The following is a 26,556-nucleotide window of genomic DNA, read 5'->3' as shown; positions in this document are numbered from 1 at the left end:
GTAGAATTTAGTAAGTTGTACAGAGACAGTGCTATATTGCAGAGTTCAATTAGGCCTACTGTATGCACTTCTGATTCACATACATTGTATGTACTGAAGAGTAATGTCATTCACATAGTATGTGGCAGTACTGTAGACAATCTGGATTCCAGTAAATGTGTCTGAATGTACACTTACTTGCACATGCTGAGCTCGCACTTCTTTCACCCTTGGTGAGTTGCGCTCAAAAGGTACTCTGTATACTTGTTTCATTCGTATCCTGTTACGATGGAGAACACGGTCAATTGTGGAAATGCTCACACTGTCGATTCCCTGGAAGTGTGTGTTGTCTTGTATCACTCGTTCCTGGATTTCTCTGAGTCGTATTAAATGATCTTGAAGGACCATGCCCACTATAACGGTCCGTGGTATTACTCATCCTTAAGTAAAAGGGATGTCAATGTTTATAGTGGCATAACAGTGTCAGTATTGCTCCGACTCTTCACACAGTCCCTATGAGTTTAAGTAGGTTTTAAGTACATCAAAGCCATAAACGTCCGTTTAATACATTTTTAAAATACAAATGCCCTTCTGTATAAGACTAATCTGTTCATTCTCTGTTTCCCCTCTGAAGGTGACGGTGTGATGGTGGCAGGCTGAGCACAGGGATGTGAGTGGACCAGTAAAGATGACCCTGTTGGCGGGTGATGGCTCCGACTATGACTACAGTGCCCTGAGCTGTGCCTCTGATTCCTCCTTTGAGCCGCCTCCCCTACATGAAGAGGAGGCTCAAAAGGGGGCCTTCTACAAGAGGGCGCAGCGTGCCCCTGAGCTCAGCTCCATCCATGGCGACACCCTGCTGTCCAGCGCCCGTAAACTCCACGCCATCATCAATGTGGGTGGCCTGCGTTACCAGCTGCCCTGGACCACCTTAGAGGACTTCCCCTTGTCTCGTCTGGGCCAGCTGCACCTCTGCAGCAGCTTTGACGAGATCATGCGTGTTTGTGATGACTATGACGTCGCGCACAACGAGTTCTTCTTCGACCGCAGCCCCTGTGCCTTCCGTACCATCCTGACCTTCCTGCGGGCGGGTAAGCTGCGGTCCCTCAGGGAGATGTGCGCCCTCTCCTTCAGGGAGGAGCTGCTCTACTGGGGGGTCCCCGAGGAGAGCATGGAGTGGTGCTGTCGCCGGCGTCTGCTGCAGCGCGTGGAGGAGTTTGAAGCGATGGAGAGAGCGGAGGAGGAGGAGGAACTCCTGGAGGATCTGCTGGATTCGGACAGTGGACACGCAGCAGAGTCCAGACTCAATCGGTACATGGGCAAGCTAAGAGACATGGTGGAGAGGCCTCACTCAGGCCTGCCGGGGAAGATCTTTGCTTGTCTGTCAGTGATGTTTGTCACCATCACTGCCGTCAACCTATCCATCAGCACCATGCCCGCCATGAGGGAAGAGGAGGAGGCGGTGAGTAGGCTCATGACTTTGACATAACACAAAAAAAGTTACTAAGTACAAAACATGTTGTTGTCAGAGTCAAGTGTTGTCATGTCAGAGAGGAGAAGTAAAAGTGAAGACATGGCCCAACACAACTTCATTGTCTGTTGTGAGTCTGTCATAAAGTCACACCAAAGTATAGACAGTGAACATTTGAACCCCACACTGGTGAGATTGACTTTGAAAATTGACATGTTATTCTGAAAAGCAGTCATTAGAACATTCTAATGACGGCATGTCTCATCTGTCATGTCGTTTAAAACAGCCTGCTGCTTAGAAAGCAGGTTGTTTTGCCATTTAAGAAAACAAAAGGATTTGAAGACGTCTCAATCTGCTTTCATATTTTTGTCTGACTTCAATCACAACCATAATTAGCACACTGGCCTCTTCAGTCAAATATAAAGGACAATATTTGAGTCACACACAATATTTTCTTGTAGAGTGCGTGAACATCAGTTTTTTAATTAAAATGAATCAATCTATCTTTTGTAGAAATACCTACTTTGGATGGAAGTGGAGAGCAGCTTCCACCACTTTGCTTTCCATTTAAAAGAAATGTTTTAGTCGTTTTTAAATGTTCTACTTTTACTTCTTGTACGCACTCAGGAAATCAAGTACAGATACTGCATGTGGGGTACTGTCAGTGGGCGGAGAGCGAAACCAAAAGCTCAACGGTTTTTATTTGAGATACTGCTAAACGTATATGTCATGCTGCTGACTCACCTTTCAGATCCAGTAGTTACTTTAATCTTGGACTGTCACTCTTTACCTTTCATTTATCGTGTGGGTGCTCCAGTGCATTAAGCGCTTTAAACGTGGGACGAGTTTTAACATCATCTCTTGTACAGTCATTAAGTCAATCATCAGGCAATGTTCTGGGAAAATGTAACCGGGATAATGAAAACGAAATGAAAGAAATACAACGACTGCACTGATGAAGTTCCAGTGTTCTATTCGACCTGACACACTTGTATTTGAACCTGCTATGCTCGGTGTATGTTTCAATCACGCTTTTTAATTGAAAGTGCCAGTAATTGCATTCTAACAACTCCGACGCCTCTGATTAAAAGTGTGTAAGTGTTCCTCTCTCGGAGTGAGAGACGGGTTTACTTGTTGAGTTGTCAGGTGCTTGTATGGGTCTACTCAAACCATCTCCTCCTCTGTGGGAGTGTGTTTCACAATGATATTTCTCCCTGATATGGACTGCGTTCAAAGGCTCCGTGCCATGTGCTTTGAAATGCTTTGAGCCTTCTCAGCCACGCACTGATTCAGCATCATCACCGTGTCACACAAAACACAAAGCTTTCCAAAAAAAAGCTTAAAACATAGATGATAAAGAAGGACCATTTTTGAGGTTACAGTTGCTCTGTTTTCATGGCTCGACTCATACATTAAATCATAACTGGCATAGCTTCGTCTATGATGAGCAAATCTCTTTCCTTTCTTTGTTTTGTTTGTTGGAGAAACATTGTGCACGTTGTGTGCAATGCTGCAGCCTCCCAGAGTCCTTCGCTCCTTCATTTCACATAGAAGTGGTTCCCTCTAGTGACTACAGCTACCACTCGCACATGCTGATGATGACCATGCTAACTCAAGTGTCTTTACCAGGGCAAATGTTCCCAGATGTGCTACAACATCTTCATAGTGGAGACGGTGTGCGTGGCCTGGTTCTCCCTGGAGTTCACCCTGCGCTTCATTCAAGACCGCAGCAAGCTGGCCTTCCTCAGGCAGCCGCTGAACCTGATAGACGTGGTGGCCATCCTGCCGTACTACATCACCCTGGTGGTGGACAGCACCTCCAAAGAAAAGAAGGGCTCCGGCAACAGCTACTTGGACAAGGTGGGACTGGTGCTGCGCGTCCTGAGAGCCCTGCGGATCCTCTATGTCATGCGGCTGGCTCGCCATTCGTTGGGCCTGCAGACTCTGGGCCTGACCGCACGCCGCTGCACGCGGGAGTTTGGACTGCTCCTCCTCTTCCTGTGCGTGGCCATAGCGCTGTATTCGCCCTTGCTGTACTTGATTGAGAATGAAATGGCCCCCACGCAGGAGTTCACCAGCATCCCTGCTACCTACTGGTGGGCCGTCATCACGATGACGACCGTGGGCTACGGGGACATGGTGCCGAGGAGCATCCCAGGCCAGGTGGTGGCTCTGAGCAGCATCCTGAGCGGGATCCTCCTCATGGCCTTCCCCGTCACCTCCATCTTCCACACCTTCTCGCGGTCCTACGTGGAGCTGAAGCAGGAGCAGCAGAGGGTGCTGCAGAGGAGGACGCACTTCCTGCTGCGGAGCCGCATGGCCGGCCTGGGCAGCAACCTCTCCTTGGAGAGTGACATGCTCTTCCCCATAGCGTCGACGAACACCAGAGACATGAACGAGTGACACTGTCGGACAGGGAAGGACGTACAAAGTGGGAGTGGGAGAGAAAGAGGAGAAGAAGAGGGAGGCTTCAAAGAAAGACTGGGGGTATGGAGAGGAGAGAGAGACTCTGAAAATAAAGTACAGGAGTGAGGAAGAAGAATTAGAGATGGAAGGGTGGAGAGAGAAGTCTTAAAAACAAGATACAGAGAAAACTGATTTTTTTTTTTCTTCCCAGAAATGCAGCCGTGCTGTGTAGCAGTGTACTTTTGGATAAACATGACGAACACACAGAGAAGAGGATTAGAAGAATATTAGGAACACATATATATATTATTTAAGTATTAAATAAATGTTTCCTTCAAAAGATTTATGATTGATTCATGATTTAAAAGATGAATGAAACATTACATGGTCACAGAATATCAAATGGAAGTCTTAAGTTACGAAAGAAACCCACAATAAAGCATTCGAGCATAACAATGACGTAATTCCAATATGTGAAATGTGCATTTGACAAAAAAATACAGCTGAAGAGCACGGTGTCCTCATGATCCAACAACATAGTGATGTTTCTCATCGTTGATCGTTGACGTTTTAATGGATTTGTTGATGTCGTGCTAACCAGTGTCACGTCAGTAAAGATGCTCTCTGCTTTCGTTCAGTCCCAAAGGTTAAATAATAAAAAAAAAAAGTCCACACTTGGTAGACATCCAATCCCATTGACAGCATGCATGGTGTCATAACACACATGCAGAAGGACAACAATACAGCAATCAGTGGTGCAAAGTCACAATTTTTACTTTTTGGATTAAAATTCCACACATTCTATGACAGAGTTAAGAGATTGATTTGCTTATTTGAGTGTCATGTAGACTTAAAAGACACAAATCATATTATAAAAGAGGTACAGGAATTCAAAAACATTACATTTACACAATACGAGTGTGCTATTATGAGGAATACTGTGTACTCCTCTTCACATCGGGAGAGACTCATTGAATGAAAGTGAGAACATATTGTTACATTAGTGATCAAAAGACTCTCATTGAATAACCTAAATGTGACTGATTTTGTTGAAGAGAGAGTTCAGAGATCTATTCATTTGAAGGATGTTGTACGATCAAAAGCCACCGGCAATCTAAAAAAGACATTTTTAAAACATTCAGGAATGTGTCGGCCTGTTGATCAACTGGAAGGAACTATAGATCGAGAGAAGGATGTTGTTGGTTTGTGACTCCGAAGAATGTGTTGATTGCGTTATCTAAGGACCTTTTTTATTCTTTTTATGAGTTTGTGTCAGACAAGATGACAATTTTATACCAGTAATGGCAGCAGCAAAGAGTGCAAACTGCCAAGTAAGATAAAGAACTATTGAGTCACACTCCAGTCACTGATGGATTTAATCCTGACGAACAAAGTGTGCTACGTAAAACTATGTATGAACCAGTGAAATACACAAACCTTTTACTTTTATTGATGAAATCATTTGAATACAATATACTGTGCACAGATGCAGGTAAAACCATCGTCTTAAACTTACATTATCAAATCAATCATCAATATAATCATCAAAACTATTTCAAACTGTACAGTTGGCGCTCATTCAGTGAATAACTTTTTGTATTGAAATCAGTGTAGTTGAACCGCGGTTAATCATGTGTAACTTCAGAGGTGACTCGTGCTGAAAGCTTTTATCACAAACTGAAACTTTACTGCAACCAGAACAGCTAAAGGGGATTGTTTCCTGTGTGGGTATTCATGTGTACCTTTAGATCTCTGTTGCGCACAAATCTATCACAGCAAACTGATCAGCTGAAAGGTTTCTTTCCTGTGTGGGTTCTCATGTGTCTCTGTAAATGTGAACGCCGGTTAAAAGATTTCTTACAGACTGAGCAGCTGAAAGGCTTTTCTCCTGTGTGGGTTCTCATGTGGTTCTGTAAAGTTGAACGCTCATTAAAAGATTTCTTACAGACTGAGCAGCTGAAAGGCTTTTCTCCTGTGTGGGTTCTCATGTGTCTCTGTAAAGTTGAACGCCGGTTAAAAGATTTCTTACAGACTGAGCAGCTGAAAGGCTTTTCTCCTGTGTGTGTTCTCATGTGGCTCTGTAAAGTTGAACGATGGTTAAAAGATTTCTTACAGACTGAGCAGCTGAAAGGCTTTTCTCCTGTGTGGGTTCTCATGTGTCTCTGTAAATGTGAACGCATGTTAAAAGATTTCTTACAGACTGAGCAGCTGAAAGGTTTTTCTCCTGTGTGGGTTCTCATGTGTCTCTGTAAAGTTGAATGCTGGTTAAAAGATTTCTTACAGACTGAGCAGCTGAAAGGTTTTTCTCCTGTGTGGGTTCTCATGTGTCTCTGTAAATGTGAACGCTCATTAAAAGATTTCTTACAGACTGAGCAGCTGAAAGGCTTTTCTCCTGTGTGGGTTCTCATGTGTGTCTGTAAATGTGAACGCCGGTTTAAAGATTTCTTACAGACTGAGCAGCTGAAAGGTTTTTCTCCTGTGTGGGTTCTCATGTGTATCTGTAAATGTGAACGCTGGTTAAAAGATTTCTTACAGACTGAGCAGCTGAAAGGTTTTTCTCCTGTGTGGGTTCTCATGTGTATCTTCAGAGTTCCCTTTGTTCTAAATGTTTTCTCACACTCAGAGCATCTAAAATGTTTTTCACCAGCGCTACATCTTGAATCAGTGACACGGACTTCATCAGGTTTCACATAGTTTAAACCTGACTGAGGTTCTCTGGTCTTCTTCCCATCACCACCCTCATCAGTGTCAGAAGAGTCTCCAGTCTTCTCATCAGTATCTGGTTCTGGATATCTATCTGGATCCAAGTTCCTGTCTGGTTCTGGTCCTCCACAGTCTTCTCCATCAGCTTCTGTTCCCATCTGTTCAGTTTGCCTTTGATGAAGCTGTGAGGACTGAGCTTCCTCTTCTTCATCTTCACTCTTCACAGGAGTGAATGAGAACTTCACATCAGCCTCCTCCAGACCTTGAAGCTGCTCTCCTTCCTGACTGGTGCAGAGTTCCTCCTGTTCTTCTTTAATGTGTGGGGGCTCTGGGTCCTCCTGGTCCAGACTGGAGCTCCACTCCTGCTGCTCAGAGGGAACCTCTTCTTTAACCAACAACAGCTGCTGGACGTCTGCAGGAAAACAGTAAACACACACAGAGGGGTTACAAAGACATTTTAGAATTGAGCAAATAGTCTCCTGGACATACACTTCCAGAGTATCACTAGAACCAGATAATACAATAATGTAATCAACTTATGTGACCATGAACATATGAACCATTTTAAGCTGCCAAATCCATGTGGTGTTATCAAAGAGAACAAACTTGTACTTTAAGTTGAAACATTTCCTGTCATCTAGAAGCTGAGAGAACAAATCAGCATACCTGCAAACTCATAAGAGGTGAAAGAGGTGCCAAGCACCTGCTGTTCCTGCAGGTTGCTACACAATATCCCACCGACTAACCCGATTCACAACACAACTAGTTATCAGTTTTAAGCTACCGCCTGCGTGTCAGAGCTCCCTCTTTGTACGGGGAGCGCGTGAGTGCCTCACCCGGAGATTCAAACCTTTGCTCTATGACACACGCAACACTATTGCAAATGAGCACACACACACACGCACATAATACTGTTATGTTCAAAATTGTTCCAGAGGAGAAGAAGCATGCAGAGGAGAAGAGGCAGCCCCCCCCCTGCTCTCTTTCTTCCATCATTAAGCAGGGCCGAATCAGCTGGTTGAAGTTTAAATCAAAAGGAATTTAATATACGAACAAAAGAAAATGCAGTTACAAACTGAATTACACTATCAGTAGTAATACTTCATGAAATAGAGGCCCCATCCGCACCACACGACAGACTGGTGTGTCCACCTCATGGACACGTTTGCAGGTATTAAATCAGGAGAAGAAGAAAACGACGAACTGCAACAGAGTCTCACTCCAAACTACATTAAAAGTTATCAGCCGGAGCATGAACAGTGTTTGAGAGAAGAAATAAAGTGAACCCACGTGCTCTTTGTATCCGAATTTCCGGGTTGAGAACAGCGTCCAGAAGTTCCCGTTGTCGCTTATTCGCCTCTTTTGAACGAGAGAGTTCCTCCTCGTACTCTGCTATCGTTCTTTCAAACATACCAATTATCTCTTCATCACCCGCAGTTAGTCGCTGGTTGAGTAAATATCTCAACATGTCTACTTTAGACATTTTCACTAAACCACAGAAAGTTTTCCTCCAGACGAACTCCGTTAAAAACACCGTTTACTCTCATTAAGCTCTGACTAGCGCTGTGTTGGTCACTTCCGTCCCCGTCCGTCTGTTTCCAGGTAGCATGCTAAGCTAACTTCAATAGCTTTATAGGCTACCAGGAGATTAGTCGTCGTTGTCGTCGTCGTCGTCGTCTTCTTCTTCTTCTTCTTCTTCTTCTTTCACTATAATGGCGGACTACAAACCAATGTTTAAGGCGCCACCTACTGGACCGGAGTGTGTAACATCATGACTTTATGACAGTTATCATTTAAACACAATAACAATGTCATTTATTAATATAATGAAACAATTAGAAAATAAACTTCATATTGCAGTCATATTCTGGCCTTTTAACCCGTTCCATTCAAAATATTAAATAAAGCCCTTTTAAGCTGAACTTGTTTGTCCCCTGTCTCTAAGCCTTTGATGCTCCACTCCCTTCCTGTATCTACCACTCTGTTCTTCAGTCTTTCTCTTTCCACCCTGAACTTCTTCCACTCTATCAGCACATGTTCAACAGATACAAATCCATTCAGACAGGTTCTACGAGGAACATCCGGTTCCGCTGCAACTTGGTGGGTAACAAAAGCCCCTTAAACTAATAAAATAGTATGTCATTACTCCTATCTTCAGTTACCTTCCATCTGGTACATATGTAACAGTTGTGGGTCATGGAACGAGACGACTCAAGTGATTGTTTTCCAACATTTATTTATTGAAGACAAAATATCACCAATGAATTGCCTTCAGACCGTTTTCTGCCCCTCTGCTCCCTCAGCAACGTGTGATTTAATTCATTTTCTTCAAATACACACCGACCAATCAGAGCTCGGGACGTGGACCTTTAATGAATATTATAATCACAGTTTAAACTGACAAATGCAAAAAAAAGACAGCTGGCAATAAATCTCAGACTGTGTGAATTAGTAAATTAACAGATTTATGACATCACTGCTTCATTAAGAGCACGATAGAGCTGACGATAAGTACAATGGTATTTACTGTTTTTCCCACTTCCCCAGAAAAGAACAACCCAATATTGCAACAAAAAAGAGGCCAAAAGTGAGTGTAAACCCGTATTCCTGCAGCTCGTGCTGGTACGTGAGACATGATACCTCCTTTGAACAGCAGATGGCGGCATTGTGTCACAAGAGTACAAAGTGTGATTTTTACCCACAAAAATGATGCACAAAACAGGTTATGTATTTTTGCTCTCGTTCATTTTATTTTAAATCGCCTACATTAAGACTGCAGTCGCAGGACAGGGCTCACGTTTGAAGTCAGCAGTTTTGAAAAAAAAAAAAAAAAGACTTTCAAATGAAAACGGATGCAAGCTGACTTAAATGTTCGGCACAGACACAATCGCGGTCTACAACGTTGCAGTTTTTCTCGATTGCTAAGACACATTTCTTGAAACGGTCACCCATTCTCTCAAAACTGTAAACACAAAACCTCATCTTCAAGCACTATTTACAAAACCTCTGAATCCTCTTGCAAAATGAAACTTTCGCCTCAAAACAGTTTTACCTGTGCTCAAAATCAAACACTGCTCTCAAATCACAAACAAAGTGATCAAAATAATATACACCGTCAAGCAGTCAGTAAACAATACACCAATGAATAGAAAACACATTGTTCAAAACATATAGTTCTCAGGGAGAAGTAGATTTTTAATCTCAAAACAAATTTCATATGAACGAAAACATGTTCTATTACAGTAGCTCAAAATTGATCAGAAATTACTACCATGTTTGCTCTTTGCAATTTCTTTTGTTCTTCCTCCTCCATGTACCCCTATTTGTAAAGTACTGTACCCTGCATCTCACAAACGTGTCCTTTGTCTCTGTGACACTGTAATTCTTGTTCTTTCTTGATATGAACCTGCAACCAGTCAAAATCTATTGAGCAGTCAGTACTGTTACTGTAACAAATAGAAAGCACGGTGTTCAAGGCCATACAATTTGTTTATTGTACATTATACAGCCTACAATGCACTGTAGGCCTACTACAGTATACAATACTACAGTAAAAGGGACAAAAATCAAAGGAGTCAACATGTCATCAATGTGCTTCTTCTTGTCTTTGGGCTGGGTCAGGCCAGAGCACTTTGTTGACATCACAAGCAATATTTTCTCTCCTGACATGATTCCTCACCTATATCACCACAGGATAATTCCATGGCTTGCAGCAGATTGACTCTGGTGTAGGGTTGTCTATCATACACTTTCCATCTCCATGAGGAGAAAAACTCCTCAAATCGCATTCAGGAAAGGAGAGTATGGAGGGAGGTACAAGGTCATAAACTGACCATTGATGTTAAACCATTCCCTTACCTGAGCAGATCGGTGGAAACTGACATTGTCCAGCACTATCACATAGGTGGGAATGGGATTCTCATTTAGCTCCTGACCCTGCTGCTCAAATAAAATATCTCTTAGATTGGCCAGAAATCTTAGAAGATGCTGGGTGTTATATGGCCCGAGTGTAACATGGTGATGTAGAACACTATGGTTGCTGATAGCAGCACAGATTGTGACATTGCCACCTCGTTGACCAGGGACTTCAACAATGGCCCGCTGTCCAATCACGTTTCGGCCTCTCCTTCTCCTCTTTGTCAGATTGAAGCCTGCTTCATCGACAAAGATTAACTCATGGGGTCTGTCCAAGGATTCCAAGTCAAATATTGTCTGTGTAGGAATACAATATAATGTATGTAGAATTTAGTAAGTTGTACAGAGACAGTGCTATATTGCAGAGTTCAATTAGGCCTACTGTATGCACTTCTGATTCACATACATTGTATGTACTGAAGAGTAATGTCATTCACATAGTATGTGGCAGTACTGTAGACAATCTGGATTCCAGTAAATGTGTCTGAATGTACACTTACTTGCACATGCTGAGCTCGCACTTCTTTCACCCTTGGTGAGTTGCGCTCAAAAGGTACTCTGTATACTTGTTTCATTCGTATCCTGTTACGATGGAGAACACGGTCAATTGTGGAAATGCTCACACTGTCGATTCCCTGGAAGTGTGTGTTGTCTTGTATCACTCGTTCCTGGATTTCTCTGAGTCGTATTAAATGATCTTGAAGGACCATGCCCACTATAACGGTCCGTGGTATTACTCATCCTTAAGTAAAAGGGATGTCAATGTTTATAGTGGCATAACAGTGTCAGTATTGCTCCGACTCTTCACACAGTCCCTATGAGTTTAAGTAGGTTTTAAGTACATCAAAGCCATAAACGTCCGTTTAATACATTTTTAAAATACAAATGCCCTTCTGTATAAGACTAATCTGTTCATTCTCTGTTTCCCCTCTGAAGGTGACGGTGTGATGGTGGCAGGCTGAGCACAGGGATGTGAGTGGACCAGTAAAGATGACCCTGTTGGCGGGTGATGGCTCCGACTATGACTACAGTGCCCTGAGCTGTGCCTCTGATTCCTCCTTTGAGCCGCCTCCCCTACATGAAGAGGAGGCTCAAAAGGGGGCCTTCTACAAGAGGGCGCAGCGTGCCCCTGAGCTCAGCTCCATCCATGGCGACACCCTGCTGTCCAGCGCCCGTAAACTCCACGCCATCATCAATGTGGGTGGCCTGCGTTACCAGCTGCCCTGGACCACCTTAGAGGACTTCCCCTTGTCTCGTCTGGGCCAGCTGCACCTCTGCAGCAGCTTTGACGAGATCATGCGTGTTTGTGATGACTATGACGTCGCGCACAACAAGTTCTTCTTCGACCGCAGCCCCTGTGCCTTCCGTACCATCCTGACCTTCCTGCGGGCGGGTAAGCTGCGGTCCCTCAGGGAGATGTGCGCCCTCTCCTTCAGGGAGGAGCTGCTCTACTGGGGGGTCCCCGAGGAGAGCATGGAGTGGTGCTGTCGCCGGCGTCTGCTGCAGCGCGTGGAGGAGTTTGAAGCGATGGAGAGAGCGGAGGAGGAGGAGGAACTCCTGGAGGATCTGCTGGATTCAGACAGTGGACACGCAGCAGAGTCCAGACTCAATCGGTACATGGGCAAGCTAAGAGACATGGTGGAGAGGCCTCACTCAGGCCTGCCGGGGAAGATCTTTGCTTGTCTGTCAGTGATGTTTGTCACCATCACTGCCGTCAACCTATCCATCAGCACCATGCCCGCCATGAGGGAAGAGGAGGAGGCGGTGAGTAGGCTCATGACTTTCACATAACACAAAAAAAGTTACTAAGTACAAAACATGTTGTTGTCAGAGTCAAGTGTTGTCATGTCAGAGAGGAGAAGTAAAAGTGAAGACATGGCCCAACACAACTTCATTGTCTGTTGTGAGTCTGTCATAAAGTCACACCAAAGTATAGACAGTGAACATTTGAACCCCACACTGCTGAGATTGGCTTTGAAAATTGACATGTTATTCTGAAAAGCAGTCATTAGAACATTCTAATGACGGCATGTCTCATCTGTCATGTCGTTTAAAACAGCCTGCTGCTTAGAAAGCAGGTTGTTTTGCCATAGAAGAAAACAAAATTGGATTTGAAGACGTCTCAATCTGCTTTCATATTTTTGTCTGACTTCAATCACAACCATAATTAGCACACTGGCCTCTTCAGTCAAATATAAAGGACAATATTTGAGTCACACACAATATTTTCTTGCAGAGTGCGTGAACATCAGTTTTTTAATTAAAATTAATCAATCTATCTTTTGTAGAAATACCTACTTTGGATGGAAGTGGAGAGCAGCTTCCACCACTTTGCTTTCCATTTAAAAGAAATGTTTTAGTCGTTTTTAAATGTTCTACTTTTACTTCTTGTACGCACTCAGGAAATCAAGTACAGATACTGCATGTGGGGTACTGTCAATGGGCGGAGAGCGAAACCAAAAGCTCAACGGTTTTTATTTGAGATACTGTTAAACGTATATGTCATGCTGCTGACTCACCTTTCAGATCCAGTAGTTACTTTAATCTTGGACTGTCACTCTTTACGTTTCATTTATCGTGTGGGTGCTCCAGTGCATTAAGCGCTTTAAACGTGGGACGAGTTTTAACATCATCTCTTGTACAGTCATTAAGTCAATCATCAGGCAATGTTCTGGGAAAATGTAACCGGGATAATGAAAACAAAATGAAAGAAATACAACGACTGCACTGATGAAGTTCCAGTGTTCTATTCGACCTGACACACTTGTATTTGAACCTGCTATGCTCGGTGTATGTTTCAATCACGCTTTTTAATTGAAAGTGCCAGTAATTGCATTCTAACAACTCCGACGCCTCTGATTAAAAGTGTGTAAGTGTTCCTCTCTCGGAGTGAGAGACAGGTTTACTGGAGTTGTCAGGTGCTTGTATGGGTCTACACTCTAGCAACACTCTACTGAAACCGCTCTCCTGAGGGTTTCAAATGACATTCTCATGTGTGCTGATGCAGGTGACTGCTCTGTGTTAGTTCTTCTGGATCTCAGTTCTGCATTTGACACTGTAGACCATGACATCCTGATTAAGAGGCTACGTGATTGGGTGGGCATAACTGGCATAGCGTTAGACTGGTTTACATCTTACCTCAGTGACAGAAGTTTCAATGTCTCTGTGGGTGCTTTTGTGTCTGTTACCTCTCCACTGTCTTGTGGTGTACCGCAGGGCTCGGTTCTGGGGCCTCTGTTATTTTCACTTTATCTGTTACCTTTGGGACCGATCATAAAAAGCTATAATGTGTCCTATCACTTATATGCAGACGACATCCAACTTCATCTGTCATTCAAACCCAGCGAGGCATTCACATTAACTAGGCTCCTGGACTGTGTCAATGCCATCAGAGACTGGACGGCAGAAAACTGCCTGCAACTCAACGACTCTAAGACGGAGGTCCTAGTTATTGCTCCAGAGGAGTTTGTCCCCATGATCAGGCAGATTATTAGTCCTCTCTCCTCTGCTTCCCATTGCAACCTGCGCAATCTTGGGATTTTCTTTGATCGCTCCATGTCATTTGACCCTCATGTTAAGCAGCTGTCCAGGTCATGTTTCTTCCATCTAAGAAATATCAGTAAACTGAGATCTGTATTATCAACGCCTGAATTAGAAATGATCATACACACATTTATCTCCTCTCGCATTGACTACTGCAACTCACTTTTTACATCACTCAGTGTATCTGCTCTTAACCGTCTGCAGGTCATCCAAAATGCTGCCGCCAGATTACTCACCAGGACAAACCGACGGTCTCACATCACCCCCGTACTCCGATCTCTCCACTGGCTTCCTGTAGCATCTCGGATACACTTCAAAATTCTCACCATCACTTACAGAGCACTTCACGGTCAGGCTCCGACTTATGTAGCTGATCTACTTCGCCCCTATTCACCCGCCCGCACTCTCAGGTCAAATGCTCTAGGTCTTCTGTCAGTCCCACGCACACGATTTAAGACCCGTGGTGACCGAGCCTTTGAGGCAGTGGCCCCGAGGCTCTGGAATGCTCTGCCTGCAACTCTACGCCTCGCAGATACTGTGGATACTTTTAAAAGCCAGCTAAAAACCCACCTGTTTAGGCTGGCGTTTGTGTAAAAGTAAACCCATGTCCTAGACCTTTTTATTTTATTTTTATTTTATTCTTTAACATTTTTTATTCACTCTGTGTATGTAATTTATTGACCGTAGGGTCACATTGTGTTTTTTATGCTTTTAAATGTCTGCTCTGTTAAGCACTTTGTGATAGTACTGTCTGTGAAAAGCGCTATATAAATAAAATTCATTCATTCATTCATTCATACTCAAACCATCTCCTCCTCTGTGGGAGTGTGTTTCACAATGATATTTCTCCCTGATATGGACTGCGTTCAAAGGCTCCGTGCCATGTGCTTTGAAATGCTTTGAGCCTTCTCAGCCACGCACTGATTCAGCATCATCACCGTGTCACACAAAACACAAAGCTTTCCAAAAAAAAGCTTAAAACATAGATGATAAAGAAGGACCATTTTTGAGGTTACAGTTGCTCTGTTTTCATGGCTCGACTCATACATTAAATCATAACTGGCATAGCTTCGTCTATGATGAGCAAATCTCTTTCCTTTCTTTGTTTTGTTTGTTGGAGAAACATTGTGCACGTTGTGTGCAATGCTGCAGCCTCCCAGAGTCCTTCGCTCCTTCATTTCACATAGAAGTGGTTCCCTCTAGTGACTACAGCTACCACTCGCACATGCTGATGATGACCATGCTAACTCAAGTGTCTTTACCAGGGCAAATGTTCCCAGATGTGCTACAACATCTTCATAGTGGAGACGGTGTGCGTGGCCTGGTTCTCCCTGGAGTTCACCCTGCGCTTCATTCAAGACCGCAGCAAGCTGGCCTTCCTCAGGCAGCCGCTGAACCTGATAGACGTGGTGGCCATCCTGCCGTACTACATCACCCTGGTGGTGGACAGCACCTCCAAAGAAAAGAAGGGCTCCGGCAACAGCTACTTGGACAAGGTGGGACTGGTGCTGCGCGTCCTGAGAGCCCTGCGGATCCTCTATGTCATGCGGCTGGCTCGCCATTCGTTGGGCCTGCAGACTCTGGGCCTGACCGCACGCCGCTGCACGCGGGAGTTTGGACTGCTCCTCCTCTTCCTGTGCGTGGCCATAGCGCTGTATTCGCCCTTGCTGTACTTGATTGAGAATGAAATGGCCCCCACGCAGGAGTTCACCAGCATCCCTGCTACCTACTGGTGGGCCGTCATCACGATGACGACCGTGGGCTACGGGGACATGGTGCCGAGGAGCATCCCAGGCCAGGTGGTGGCTCTGAGCAGCATCCTGAGCGGGATCCTCCTCATGGCCTTCCCCGTCACCTCCATCTTCCACACCTTCTCGCGGTCCTACGTGGAGCTGAAGCAGGAGCAGCAGAGGGTGCTGCAGAGGAGGACGCACTGCCTGCTGCGGAGCCGCATGGCCGGCCTGGGCAGCAACCTCTCCTTGGAGAGTGACATGCTCTTCCCCATAGCGTCGACGAACACCAGAGACATGAACGAGTGACACTGTCGGACAGGGAAGGACGTACAAAGTGGGAGTGGGAGAGAAAGAGGAGAAGAAGAGGGAGGCTTCAAAGAAAGACTGGGGGTATGGAGAGGAGAGAGAGACTCTGAAAATAAAGTACAGGAGTGAGGAAGAAGAATTCGAGATGGAAGGGTGGAGAGAGAAGTCTTAAAAACAAGATACAGAGAAAACTGATTTTTTTTTTCTTCCCAGAAATGCAGCCGTGCTGTGTAGCAGTGTACTTTTGGATAAACATGACGAACACACAGAGAAGAGGATTAGAAGAATATTAGGAACACATATATATATTATTTAAGTATTAAATAAATGTTTCCTTCAAAAGATTTATGATTGATTCATGATTTAAAAGATGAATGAAACATTACATGGTCACAGAATATCAAATGGAAGTCTTAAGTTACGAAAGAAACCCACAATAAAGCATTCGAGCATAACAATGACGTAATTCCAATATGTGAAATGTGCATTTGACAAAAAAATACAGCTGAAGAGCACGGTGTCCTCATGATCCAACAACATAGTGATGTTTCTCATCGTTGATCGTTGACGTTTTAATGGATTTGTTGATGTCGTGCTAACCAGTGTCACGTCAGTAAAGATGCTCTCTGCTTTCGTTCAGTCCCAAAGGTTAAATAATAAAAAAAAAAAGTCCACACTTGGTAGACATCCAATCCCATTGACAGCATGCATGGTGTCATAACACACATGCAGAAGGACAACAATACAGCAATCAGTGGTGCAAAGTCACAATTTTTACTTTTTGGATTAAAATTCCACACATTCTATGACAGAGTTAAGAGATTGATTTGCTTATTTGAGTGTCATGTAGACTTAAAAGACACAAATCATATTATAAAAGAGGTACAGGAATTCAAAAACATTACATTTACACAATACGAGTGTGCTATTATGAGGAATACTGTGTACTCCTCTTCACATCGGGAGAGACTCATTGAATGAAAGTGAGAACATATTGTTACATTAGTGATCAAAAGACTCATTGAATAACCTAAATGTGACTGATTTTGTTGAAGAGAGAGTTCAGAGATCTATTCATTTGAAGGATGTTGTACGATCAAAAGCCACCGGCAATCTAAAAAAAGACATTTTTAAAACACATTCAGGAATGTGTCGGCCTGTTGATCAACTGGAAGGAACTATAGATCGAGAGAAGGATGTTGTTGGTTTGTGACTCCGAAGAATGTGTAGATTGCGTTATCTAAGGACCTTTTTTATTCTTTTTATGAGTTTGTGTCAGACAAGATGACAATTTTATACCAGTAATGGCAGCAGCAAAGAGTGCAAACTGCCAAGTAAGATAAAGAACTATTGAGTCACACTCCAGTCACTGATGGATTTAATCCTGACGAACAAAGTGTGCTACGTAAAACTATGTATGAACCAGTGAAATACACAAACCTTTTATTTTTATTGATGAAATCATTTGAATACAATATACTGTGCACAGATGCAGGTAAAACCATCGTCTTAAACTTACATTATCAAATCAATCATCAATATAATCATCAAAACTATTTCAAACTGTACAGTTGGCGCTCATTCAGTGAATAACTTTTTGTATTGAAATCAGTGTAGTTGAACCGCGGTTAATCATGTGTAACTTCAGAGGTGACTCGTGCTGAAAGCTTTTATCACAAACGGAAACTTTACTGCAACCAGAACAGCTAAAGGGGATCGTTTCCTGTGTGGGTATTCATGTGTACCTTTAGATCTCTGTTGCGCACAAATCTATCACAGCAAACTGATCAGCTGAAAGGTTTCTTTCCTGTGTGGGTTCTCATGTGGCTCTGTAAATGTGAACGCTGGTTAAAAGATTTCTTACAGACTGAGCAGCTTAAAGGCTTTTCTCCTGTGTGGGTTCTCATGTGTCTCTGTAAATGTGAACGCTGGTTAAAAGATTTCTTACAGACTGAGCAGCTGAAAGGTTTTTCTCCTGTGTGGGTTCTCATGTGGCTCTGTAAATGTGAACGCTGGTTAAAAGATTTCTTACAGACTGAGCAGGTTAAAGGCTTTTCTCCTGTGTGGGTTCTCATGTGGCTCTGTAAATGTGAACGCTCATTAAAAGATTTCTTACAGACTGAGCAGGTTAAAGGCTTTTCTCCTGTGTGGGTTCTCATGTGTGTCTGTAAATGTGAACGCTGGTTAAAAGATTTCTTACAGACTGAGCAGCTGAAAGGTTGTTCTCCTGTGTGGGTTCTCATGTGTGTCTGTAAATGTGAACGCTGGTTAAAAGATTTCTTACAGACTGAGCAGCTGAAAGGTTTTTCTCCTGTGTGGGTTCTCATGTGGTCCTGTAAAGTTGAATGCCGGTTAAAAGATTTCTTACAGACTGAGCAGCTGAAAGGTTTTTCTCCTGTGTGGGTTCTCATGTGTATCTTCAGAGTTCCCATCTGTTCAGTTTGCATTTGATGAAGCTGTGAGGACTGAGCTTCCTCTTCTTCATCTTCACTCTTCACAGGAGTGAATGAGAACTTGACATCAGCCTCCTCCAGACCTTGAAGCTGCTCTCCTTCCTGACTGGTGCAGAGTTCCTCCTGTTCTTCTTTAATGTGTGAGGGCTCTGGGTCCTCCTGGTCCAGACTGGAGCTCCACTCCTGCTGCTCAGAGGGAACCTCTTCTTTAACCAACAACAGCTGCTGGACGTCTGCAGGAAAACAGTAAACACACACAGAGGGGTTACAAAGACATTTTAGAATTGAGCAAATAGTCTCCTGGACATACACTTCCAGAGTATCACTAGAACCAGATAATACAATAATGTAATCAACTTATGTGACCATGAACATATGAACCATTTTAAGCTGCCAAATCCATGTGGTGTTATCAAAGAGAACAAACTTGTACTTTAAGTTGAAACATTTCCTGTCATCTAGAAGCTGAGAGAAGAAATCAGCATACCTGCAAACTCATAAGAGGTGAAAGAGGTGTCAAGCACCTGCTGTTCCTGCAGGTTGCTACACAATATCCCACCGACTAACCCGATTCACAACACAGCTAGTTATCAGTTTTAAGCTACCGCCTGCGTGTCAGAGCTCCCTCTTTGTACGGGGAGCGCGTGAGTGCCTCACCCGGAGATTCAAACCTTTGCTCTATGACACACGCAACACTATTGCAAATGAGCACACACACACACGCACATAATACTGTTATGTTCAAAATTTCTCAAACAAAAGGTAAAGGAAAAAGCCCCCCTCCTTGTTCCAGAGGAGAAGAAGCATGCAGAGGAGGAGAGGCAGCCCCCCCCCCCTGCTCTCTTTCTTCCATCATTAAGCAGGGCCGAATCAGCTGGTTGAAGTTTAAATCAAAAGGAATTTAATATACGAACAAAAGAAAATGCAGTTACAAACTGAATTATGTTGTGAAAATAAAGCTATCTTTCACACTTAGAGCAGGTTTAAGAATGAAACAGAAGCTCTCAGAGGCGTATAGTAATATCAAAGCAATAGATTTATTTATCAACAGAGTTATTCAGCCCTGCAGTAATACGTGCACGGGTCACTAATAGCTTCGCTCGCAGAGTTCCACCATTAGACACGCTTGAACACATCAGCATGAACCTTAATATAGGGGGTCCACCCCTTGATACACATTGGTCAAAGTCAAAGATGCAGGCGTGGCACGTTTGTACGTTATGGCACCTGGGTGGAAGCCTGTGGATGTCCATCCACCTTGGCCCCTCCCAGAAGGCGTCTTCTTGTGTCAGTGTGTGTGAGATATTGCATGAGAGAGGTCCTGTGAAACAAGTTGTGAAGAGTGGATACTACTTAGGGCGTTGTCCCTGAATCTCTCTGTCTATTGTGTCTTCCTTATCTTCTCTAAAGATGGCGTCCTGTTACTTGTGACGCAGTTAAAATCAGTAACCTTTCTCCTACTTCTCTCTGGCCCTGCTGTGTTGTGAGCACTGTATAAGTGGTTAACAGTGCTGTATAAGCTAATGGTTATTAAAACTACAAATGTAAGCTAGTGTTTAATTAAACTGTATATAAGCTAGTTGCTACTTAAAGCTGCATATAAGCTAATTTTCTCAACAAATCCCTCTCTTGACGTCTGAAGGACGTCACTTTCTTTACCTTCCTACCCTGTTCACACGCTGGTGTCTTCCTCTGCCTCTCCTGACCCTACCAGGCTGTTCTGCTCTTCCCCTACTGGGTAAGCTCCATAAGGAGGGGGTGGTGATGGTTCCTTGGAGAGGGCAGTGGTGATAGGACGGCCAACCAAAGAACGAATACAGGGTATTATACAACATCCACATGAGACCAGTATTGCAATGAACACACCCATTGACACTGCTATTGACAAGATCAGGTGCTTCCATTTTCCAAACATGTTTTCCATCCAATTTCCAAATGGATTGTTCACACCTGATGCTTCCTGCATTTCTTTTGACAGTGCCCTCAGACTATTCAGTGCTTTTGTGACTGAACCGTCCGGCGCAGTGTTGTTGGGGACGATAGTGCAACACAGGTCTCCAAACATTGAGCAAACAACATGTCCAAAGCCATTTTGTTTTGCATAGAAATCAAAGAAGTGGGGGCCAGCTGCTCAGCCAGACCCTCTATTGCATCCCTAGTATGATTAGCCAAACGAAGAACATTGTAATGCACATAATTGATACGATCAACATTTTTATTCACAGTTATCCATGGAATAATACTTGCGATACTCTCAAAACCTACTGCAATTTAGTCTATCAATTTGTATTCATTAGGCACTCCTCTGGGCACTCCGATTGCATCTATGTATGTTGGACCTTTGTCCAGACTGAACTCAGCTGCTCTTTTTTTAGCTAAGATATGTCTGCGTCTGCGTTGGGTCAGGTTTTGTACTTTAAATATGGATGCCAGAGTTGTGCAATTTGGTGGAGTAGCCATTTTAGTCATATTTGTCATGCATGCGTATCCTGTTGGGTCAGATTCAGGATATAGTGGTGCTGGTTCGGTGAACATAGCTGGTCTAGCTGCAGCACAAGCTATACAGCCACCCATTTTGTTTTTTATAGCATTATCAATAATTCAATTTAACCAAACATTGTCGTTTCCATGTCCTGTAGCTAATTGGATCACCTGTTGGTGGTTGCTGAAAAGTCAAATTACAAATTACAAAACAAATTATGCATTTTGCGTCAGATTACCTCGGACCTCTGATAGAGGTCTGGACTGCTCAGGTGCTGGGGCACAGTGTGACAGGTGGTGCCAAGGTGCTCCTGCTTTACCTATGACTTGGACCGAGTGTGAAGTAACCTCCTTCACTTCGTACGGCCCTGTCCATCTGGGGTCAGTCCACTTTTCTTATGAACTTTGACCCTGACCCAGTCACCCTCTCGGATGAGATTTTTTACCTTTTCCTGGTCAGCTGCACTGGTTCGCTGGACCTGTTTGGAGAGAGCCTCCGTGAGAATGATTAATGCAGTCACATATGCCTTCATTTCAACTTGCTGCACATCTAGGTATATGTACATCTATGTATCTATGTATATCTATGTATATGACTACCGTCTCTTGGAGGACCAGGCATTTGCCTCCTTGTCATTAACTCATGTGGTGAAAGAAGCGTCTTATTTCCTCGTGCGCTCCCCATTGCCATTAGAGCTAGTGGTAAAATTTTAACCCATGTCAGCTTTGATGCTACTGTAAGAAATTTGAGTAAAAAAACTGTAGTTAGTAGATATAATAAAAGTGTTTAATAATTCATAATTAATAATTCATAGTTAGTCATAATCATAAGGGTTTTGAGAATGCATAATTAAGATAAACATAAGCATGAAACATCTGCCAAGTTGCAGAAGTATAAACTTTTATTTTGAAGGATTATTATAGATGAGATTAAAACGTAACTGACAGTCATTGAATGTGATAGTAAACACAGGGCCAGACAAGTGAATACGCTCCTGGAGGATAGCCAATAGGAATCGGGATAAACGGAGGAGGAGGTGTTTCGAACAGATGTGGGAGGTTTAATTTAAGACTTTTTTCCTCGCCCTTGTTCTGTGATGGCTCCCGGACGACAGACGTGTTACACCGGAGGAGCCGGGTGAGGTTTTTGCAAATGGGGTTTTATTGTTTTAATATGTCATAGGAGTGTACACTCCAATGTATAACTGTAATCGTGCTTACATCAGTGGAATTAAATTCCTTATAATTGTAAACCAGTTTGGGTAGCGTTATTATCGCAGCGTGTGTGTCGACGGCACAAAGCCGGCCACATGGCAGTCACATGTGCTCTGGCCTTCTCTCTTGTTGTGAGGTAAAATTCTTCCATAACAAATTTGGCGAACCCCAGATGGGACAGTCTTGCCGGCCTCGCTGTGTGTGCTGACGGCGGCGGTAGTCAAGCAGACAATCCTGGGCCCACAATATCGGTCGGCAGAGCCGTTTCATGAAATCTGTGAGTTAGCTATTAGGAACCTTAGGGGAATCTCTGCTTGGCTAAGCGCTGCTAACGGCTAACGCTCCGTTGCCGGTGGCCATGTTCCACGAGGGAGGCCATGTTCCACTGAGGTAAGTACGATTTGCTGTCTGAAGTATGATGAACTTAAGGGATTAGTCAAGAGTATAAGGATCCTAAGAATTAATTAAAGACGGACAGCGCTGTGTAAGTAAGTAAATCACCACATTGGAATCAAACAAGCTGTGGTACGGGCGAAACTGCTTTGCTCATGCTGGGAGCCTCCTTCGGCCCAACATAAGTATTGTTAGGCCTGCAGATAGCTAGTTTAAAGCAGTTATGTAGCGAGGCGAACTGAGATGTTGTGGCTTTGAGGGGCTTAGGTGTGCAAACCTTTGTGGGCTTAGTCCACGAATGTCGGGTCACGTCGCATAAGTTGCTTAGAGAGCTAGGCTAGCGGGAGTTAGCTTCTGAGGCCGCAGGCTTCAGGAAAGACACACTCGCTAGCTTTGGCTGTGAATATAATTAGTGGATCATGTGGTGATTCAGAGGGCGTAGAATAAGGGCTTTGGTGAAACTAGACAGACTGGGTGAGTGGTTTGTGGCGTTGGAAGTGAATAACTCGCGTTTCATATACGTAACAGTGAGCTCAGGTCCGGCGGAGCTAAAGCCCGTTAACCGGAGGTTTAAGGGTTAATAATAACAATAATACGTGTGACTAGTCTGTGTTTTAGCAGCGTGGAAATACGTTTAAAATGATGACTAAATAAGTCCAATAATACGTGTGACTAGTCTGTGTTTTAGCAGCGTGGAAATACGTTTAAAATGATTGATATTGCATGACCGCGCTGTGGGGAGCTAACGCTAGCTACGTGTAGCTCCGGCGTTGCGGTACTATGTATGTAAAATAAGTGCTTATAAAATAAAATAACGGCTGGATTGAGAGAGGAGACAGAAGGCGTATGAGTGGAATTAAAGTGTGGGATTTTGGTGATACTTGTGTGTGCGTACGCTTTATCAGAAGCTCCGTTTTTTCGTTAGCATTGCGGATAGCATATCTGTAAAAAAGCCGGTTTCATGACAACTTCCGGTTTGGCGCAGAACAACTTCCGGTTCGGCGCAGACGGCAAGGCAAGTTTATTTATATAGCACATTTCAAAGTGCTTCACATAAAACCATTAAAAGCATCAGAACATAAGGCAAAAGAAAAGGAGATTTAAAAACAATTAAACAGAAGAAGGACTAACTGCAGGTAACCGTAAAGAAGTGTTTAGAATCTGAATTTTCAGAGATTCATTGTCTAAGAGCTGTGAGCTCATATCCTGACCTTAGTTTTAATTAAGCATTATAACTTTAGTCGTTGACTTTGGTTTTAGTTCAGCATTTTAACAAAGATTAATGGTTTCAGTTGTGTTTCTTCAATTCTTGAACTTAATTGTGATTCATTCTTGTGCAGACCAGAGTGTAAGTGCAGTTCAACAGTTTGACTTACATTGGTATTTCTGATTGAATATCTTTGAACACAGTTATTGATTTTTAAAGTTGAATTTAATATTTAATTGATTAATTATTCATTGTTTTTTAATTTCATTTTACTTCCAATTTTAAACCTTTCGAATTCTGATTTGGAACTGGATTGTGATCGTGATTCTGATTTAGATGTTGAGTTTGATTTCGGAATTCTAGCTTCAATTTTGGATTCGAGATTCCTTCACATATCCAGTATTGACTAATTTTGGTACATTTACTAATTTACACAGTTCCTAAGAATCAATTTTGACACGGACGGCGCAACATATTTGAGAGATCGTTGACCTCTCTTACACTACAGACGTATGCTAACATTTACTGCTGAACTTTTGGCAGTTCTGTGATTGTTTTAGTCAAGGTGCGTGGCTGAGTGGGTCCAGATCTGGGAAGTGGAGCAGCGGATCCCAGTTTTGGAGTCAGCGGCCACACGCCATACAGCACAGAGGGTGAGTTGACTTTGATTCATGTGATGACAAGCATGCACATTTAATACACACATTTGAATACTCCTAGGCTGCATAATGTTTACATTAAAGAAGCAGAGTAAGGAAGTAGGAGCACTGGTAAGAAGACTAAAATGTGAAGTAACAGAAGTAGAACGCATTAGAAAAGATTTGCAACAGCAGATAGAGGAAAGACGAGCAGAAAGTAAAGAAGACGAGGATATAAAGAGAATGCAGCGGCGACTGCTGAAACTGCAAGTAGCAGAGGTCGACAGAGAATTAAATAGAAAAGTTCAGGCCAAGAAACAGATGATAGCAGCAGAAGCCCAGCAGCAACAAAATCCAGCAGTACCAGCCCACACAGTGGTGTACTACCAACCTCCACCACATTATAGAGGCAGAGGACGTGCACGAGCATCTAACAGAGGGAGAGGTAACTACAGAGGAGGTTATGAAAGACCTGTAGGTAGAGGGAAGTGCTACGTATGTGGGAGAGAGGGTCATTGGGTAAGAGATTGCCCACATAAAAGGAGAGGAAGACAGATCAGTGCAGCACCACAACATGCTCCGTTCCCACCACAACATCAGCAGCACCTACGACCAGGTCCAGCTGGACCTCCTCCCATGAGACATCAACAGATGCCCATGCTGTCACCAGGACCATGGGGAGGTTCAGGGTATAGCCAAGATACATAGATGGTTGCCATGTGATCCCTTACAGCAGAGATATCGAGGTGAAGGGGAGATATGGTAAGGTGTCAAACCTTTTTTGCAGATCCACATTTAGAATAGTTTTCAGTAAAGGTGCGACTCACAATTTTTGAGATTTAATAACGTCATGATAAACCACAACTAGACTTGCTAACTCTAGAAATTGAGAAATATACGGGAGCTCTAACTAACATGAGCCGAGTGTTGTTTTCTCAGGTGACAAACGCAGAAGCAGCAGCTGACGAAAGGAAGCAGGCTGATGTGTCACCAGGCAGTCTGGTGTGGATAAAAGTCCACAAACGCAAGTGGAGTGAACCAAGGTGGACCGGTCCATGGGAGGTAGTATTGGCAACTTGACACCACCTCACTCACTGTGCAGCAGCGAAGGTAACAAGTGTGACACTCGCAGAGACAGGAGTGAACATCAGACAGGAAAATTTGAAGTTAAAGACACCTCAAAAGAGGGTTTAGACAGTACTGACAATGACGTTTCCCCCACAGTTTAAGCGAGGCCTTCCATTGGGAGACTCTAGCTTCAGTAGGTTATGGAAGTCTGTAATTACTTTCGTCCTGATTTCAGTAGCTTCCCTCTTAGTATGTGGAATTAACCACAGACAGGAACCAGATCACATGCATGACTACATCAGGATTCGACATTTAGCCTCAGTAGCTAATCAAACCGATCTTAGACCACGTAGAGAGGCTTCTCTGACGACACTCACCTATGAAAATGTAACTCTCACTCTTATGTTCAAAGAAGGTACAACATCAACGGTCCAGTTCGACTTCTGTGAAGAAGTTTCCAGTCCCAAGTATGAACACGCCTGCGGGTGGATGACCAAAACCGTGTGCATCATAACTGACGAGTGTGGGCCTGCCACACATAAGTATGGGAAGCTGTTATCATATTATGCCTGTGATGTGTACAAAGGGGGTGGGTAGATGTAATCCTTAAGACTTACCTAAATTGACTGACTGAGGACTTTACGTAATACAGGGAAAGGCTACTGATAGTCCTGCCCCACAAGGGCTCATTAGGATTATTGTTAAGCCTGTAAAAAGACCAGGTTCGACATACGACTGACGCAGAGAATGAGGTAAGGGGTGGAAACTGGAATGGCAGATGGGAATTTATGGTGGGTACAATATACGGCTTCAAGCCAGTAGTACAGATTGTATTGTGTGTTTAGGATCTAGACCCCTAGCAACACCAGTTCCTTCAAGATTCAGACTCCTAAGTCCTGAATTAGTTGTATTTTAACTCTGTTTACTGATGACACTTTGCCCCTCCAACACACTTGTCAGAGGCTGCACTGGCATTACCCACCTGTAGAATATAATACCCCACCTCTGTTCAAGGTTTCAGAGGGTCCATTTGATTGTATAGCCT

General features: G+C 43.5%; 2 protein-coding genes across 2 annotated transcripts in view; both read left to right on the top strand.

Annotated features, from left to right (window-relative positions):
* Window positions 1-667: 667 nt before the first annotated feature.
* LOC306781517 (voltage-gated potassium channel regulatory subunit KCNG1-like) lies at window positions 668-3,952 on the top strand (the record flags this gene model as incomplete). Its single annotated transcript, XM_079274407.1, has 2 exons — window positions 668-1,441; window positions 3,080-3,952. 2 exons carry the CDS (start codon window positions 668-670, stop codon window positions 3,851-3,853), a joined length of 1,548 nt encoding a protein of 515 aa, XP_079130533.1. The 3' UTR covers window positions 3,854-3,952.
* Window positions 3,953-11,464: 7,512 nt separating this feature from the next.
* The window catches only part of LOC306780995 (voltage-gated potassium channel regulatory subunit KCNG1-like), a gene marked incomplete at its 5' end in the record, with an annotated part of 29,797 nt that continues 14,705 nt past the window's right edge, over window positions 11,465-26,556 (top strand). Inside the window, one exon of the mRNA XM_079273584.1 lies at window positions 11,465-12,238. Within this exon, the coding sequence (XP_079129710.1) occupies window positions 11,465-12,238 (774 nt within the window). The remainder of the gene's footprint in view (window positions 12,239-26,556) is intronic.

The sequence above is a fragment of the Melanostigma gelatinosum genome (genome assembly GCF_949748355.1).
Source record: "Melanostigma gelatinosum genome assembly, chromosome: 8".
NCBI classification, from domain to species: domain Eukaryota; kingdom Metazoa; phylum Chordata; class Actinopteri; order Perciformes; family Zoarcidae; genus Melanostigma; species Melanostigma gelatinosum.
This window is presented reverse-complemented; position numbering and strand designations above follow the sequence as displayed.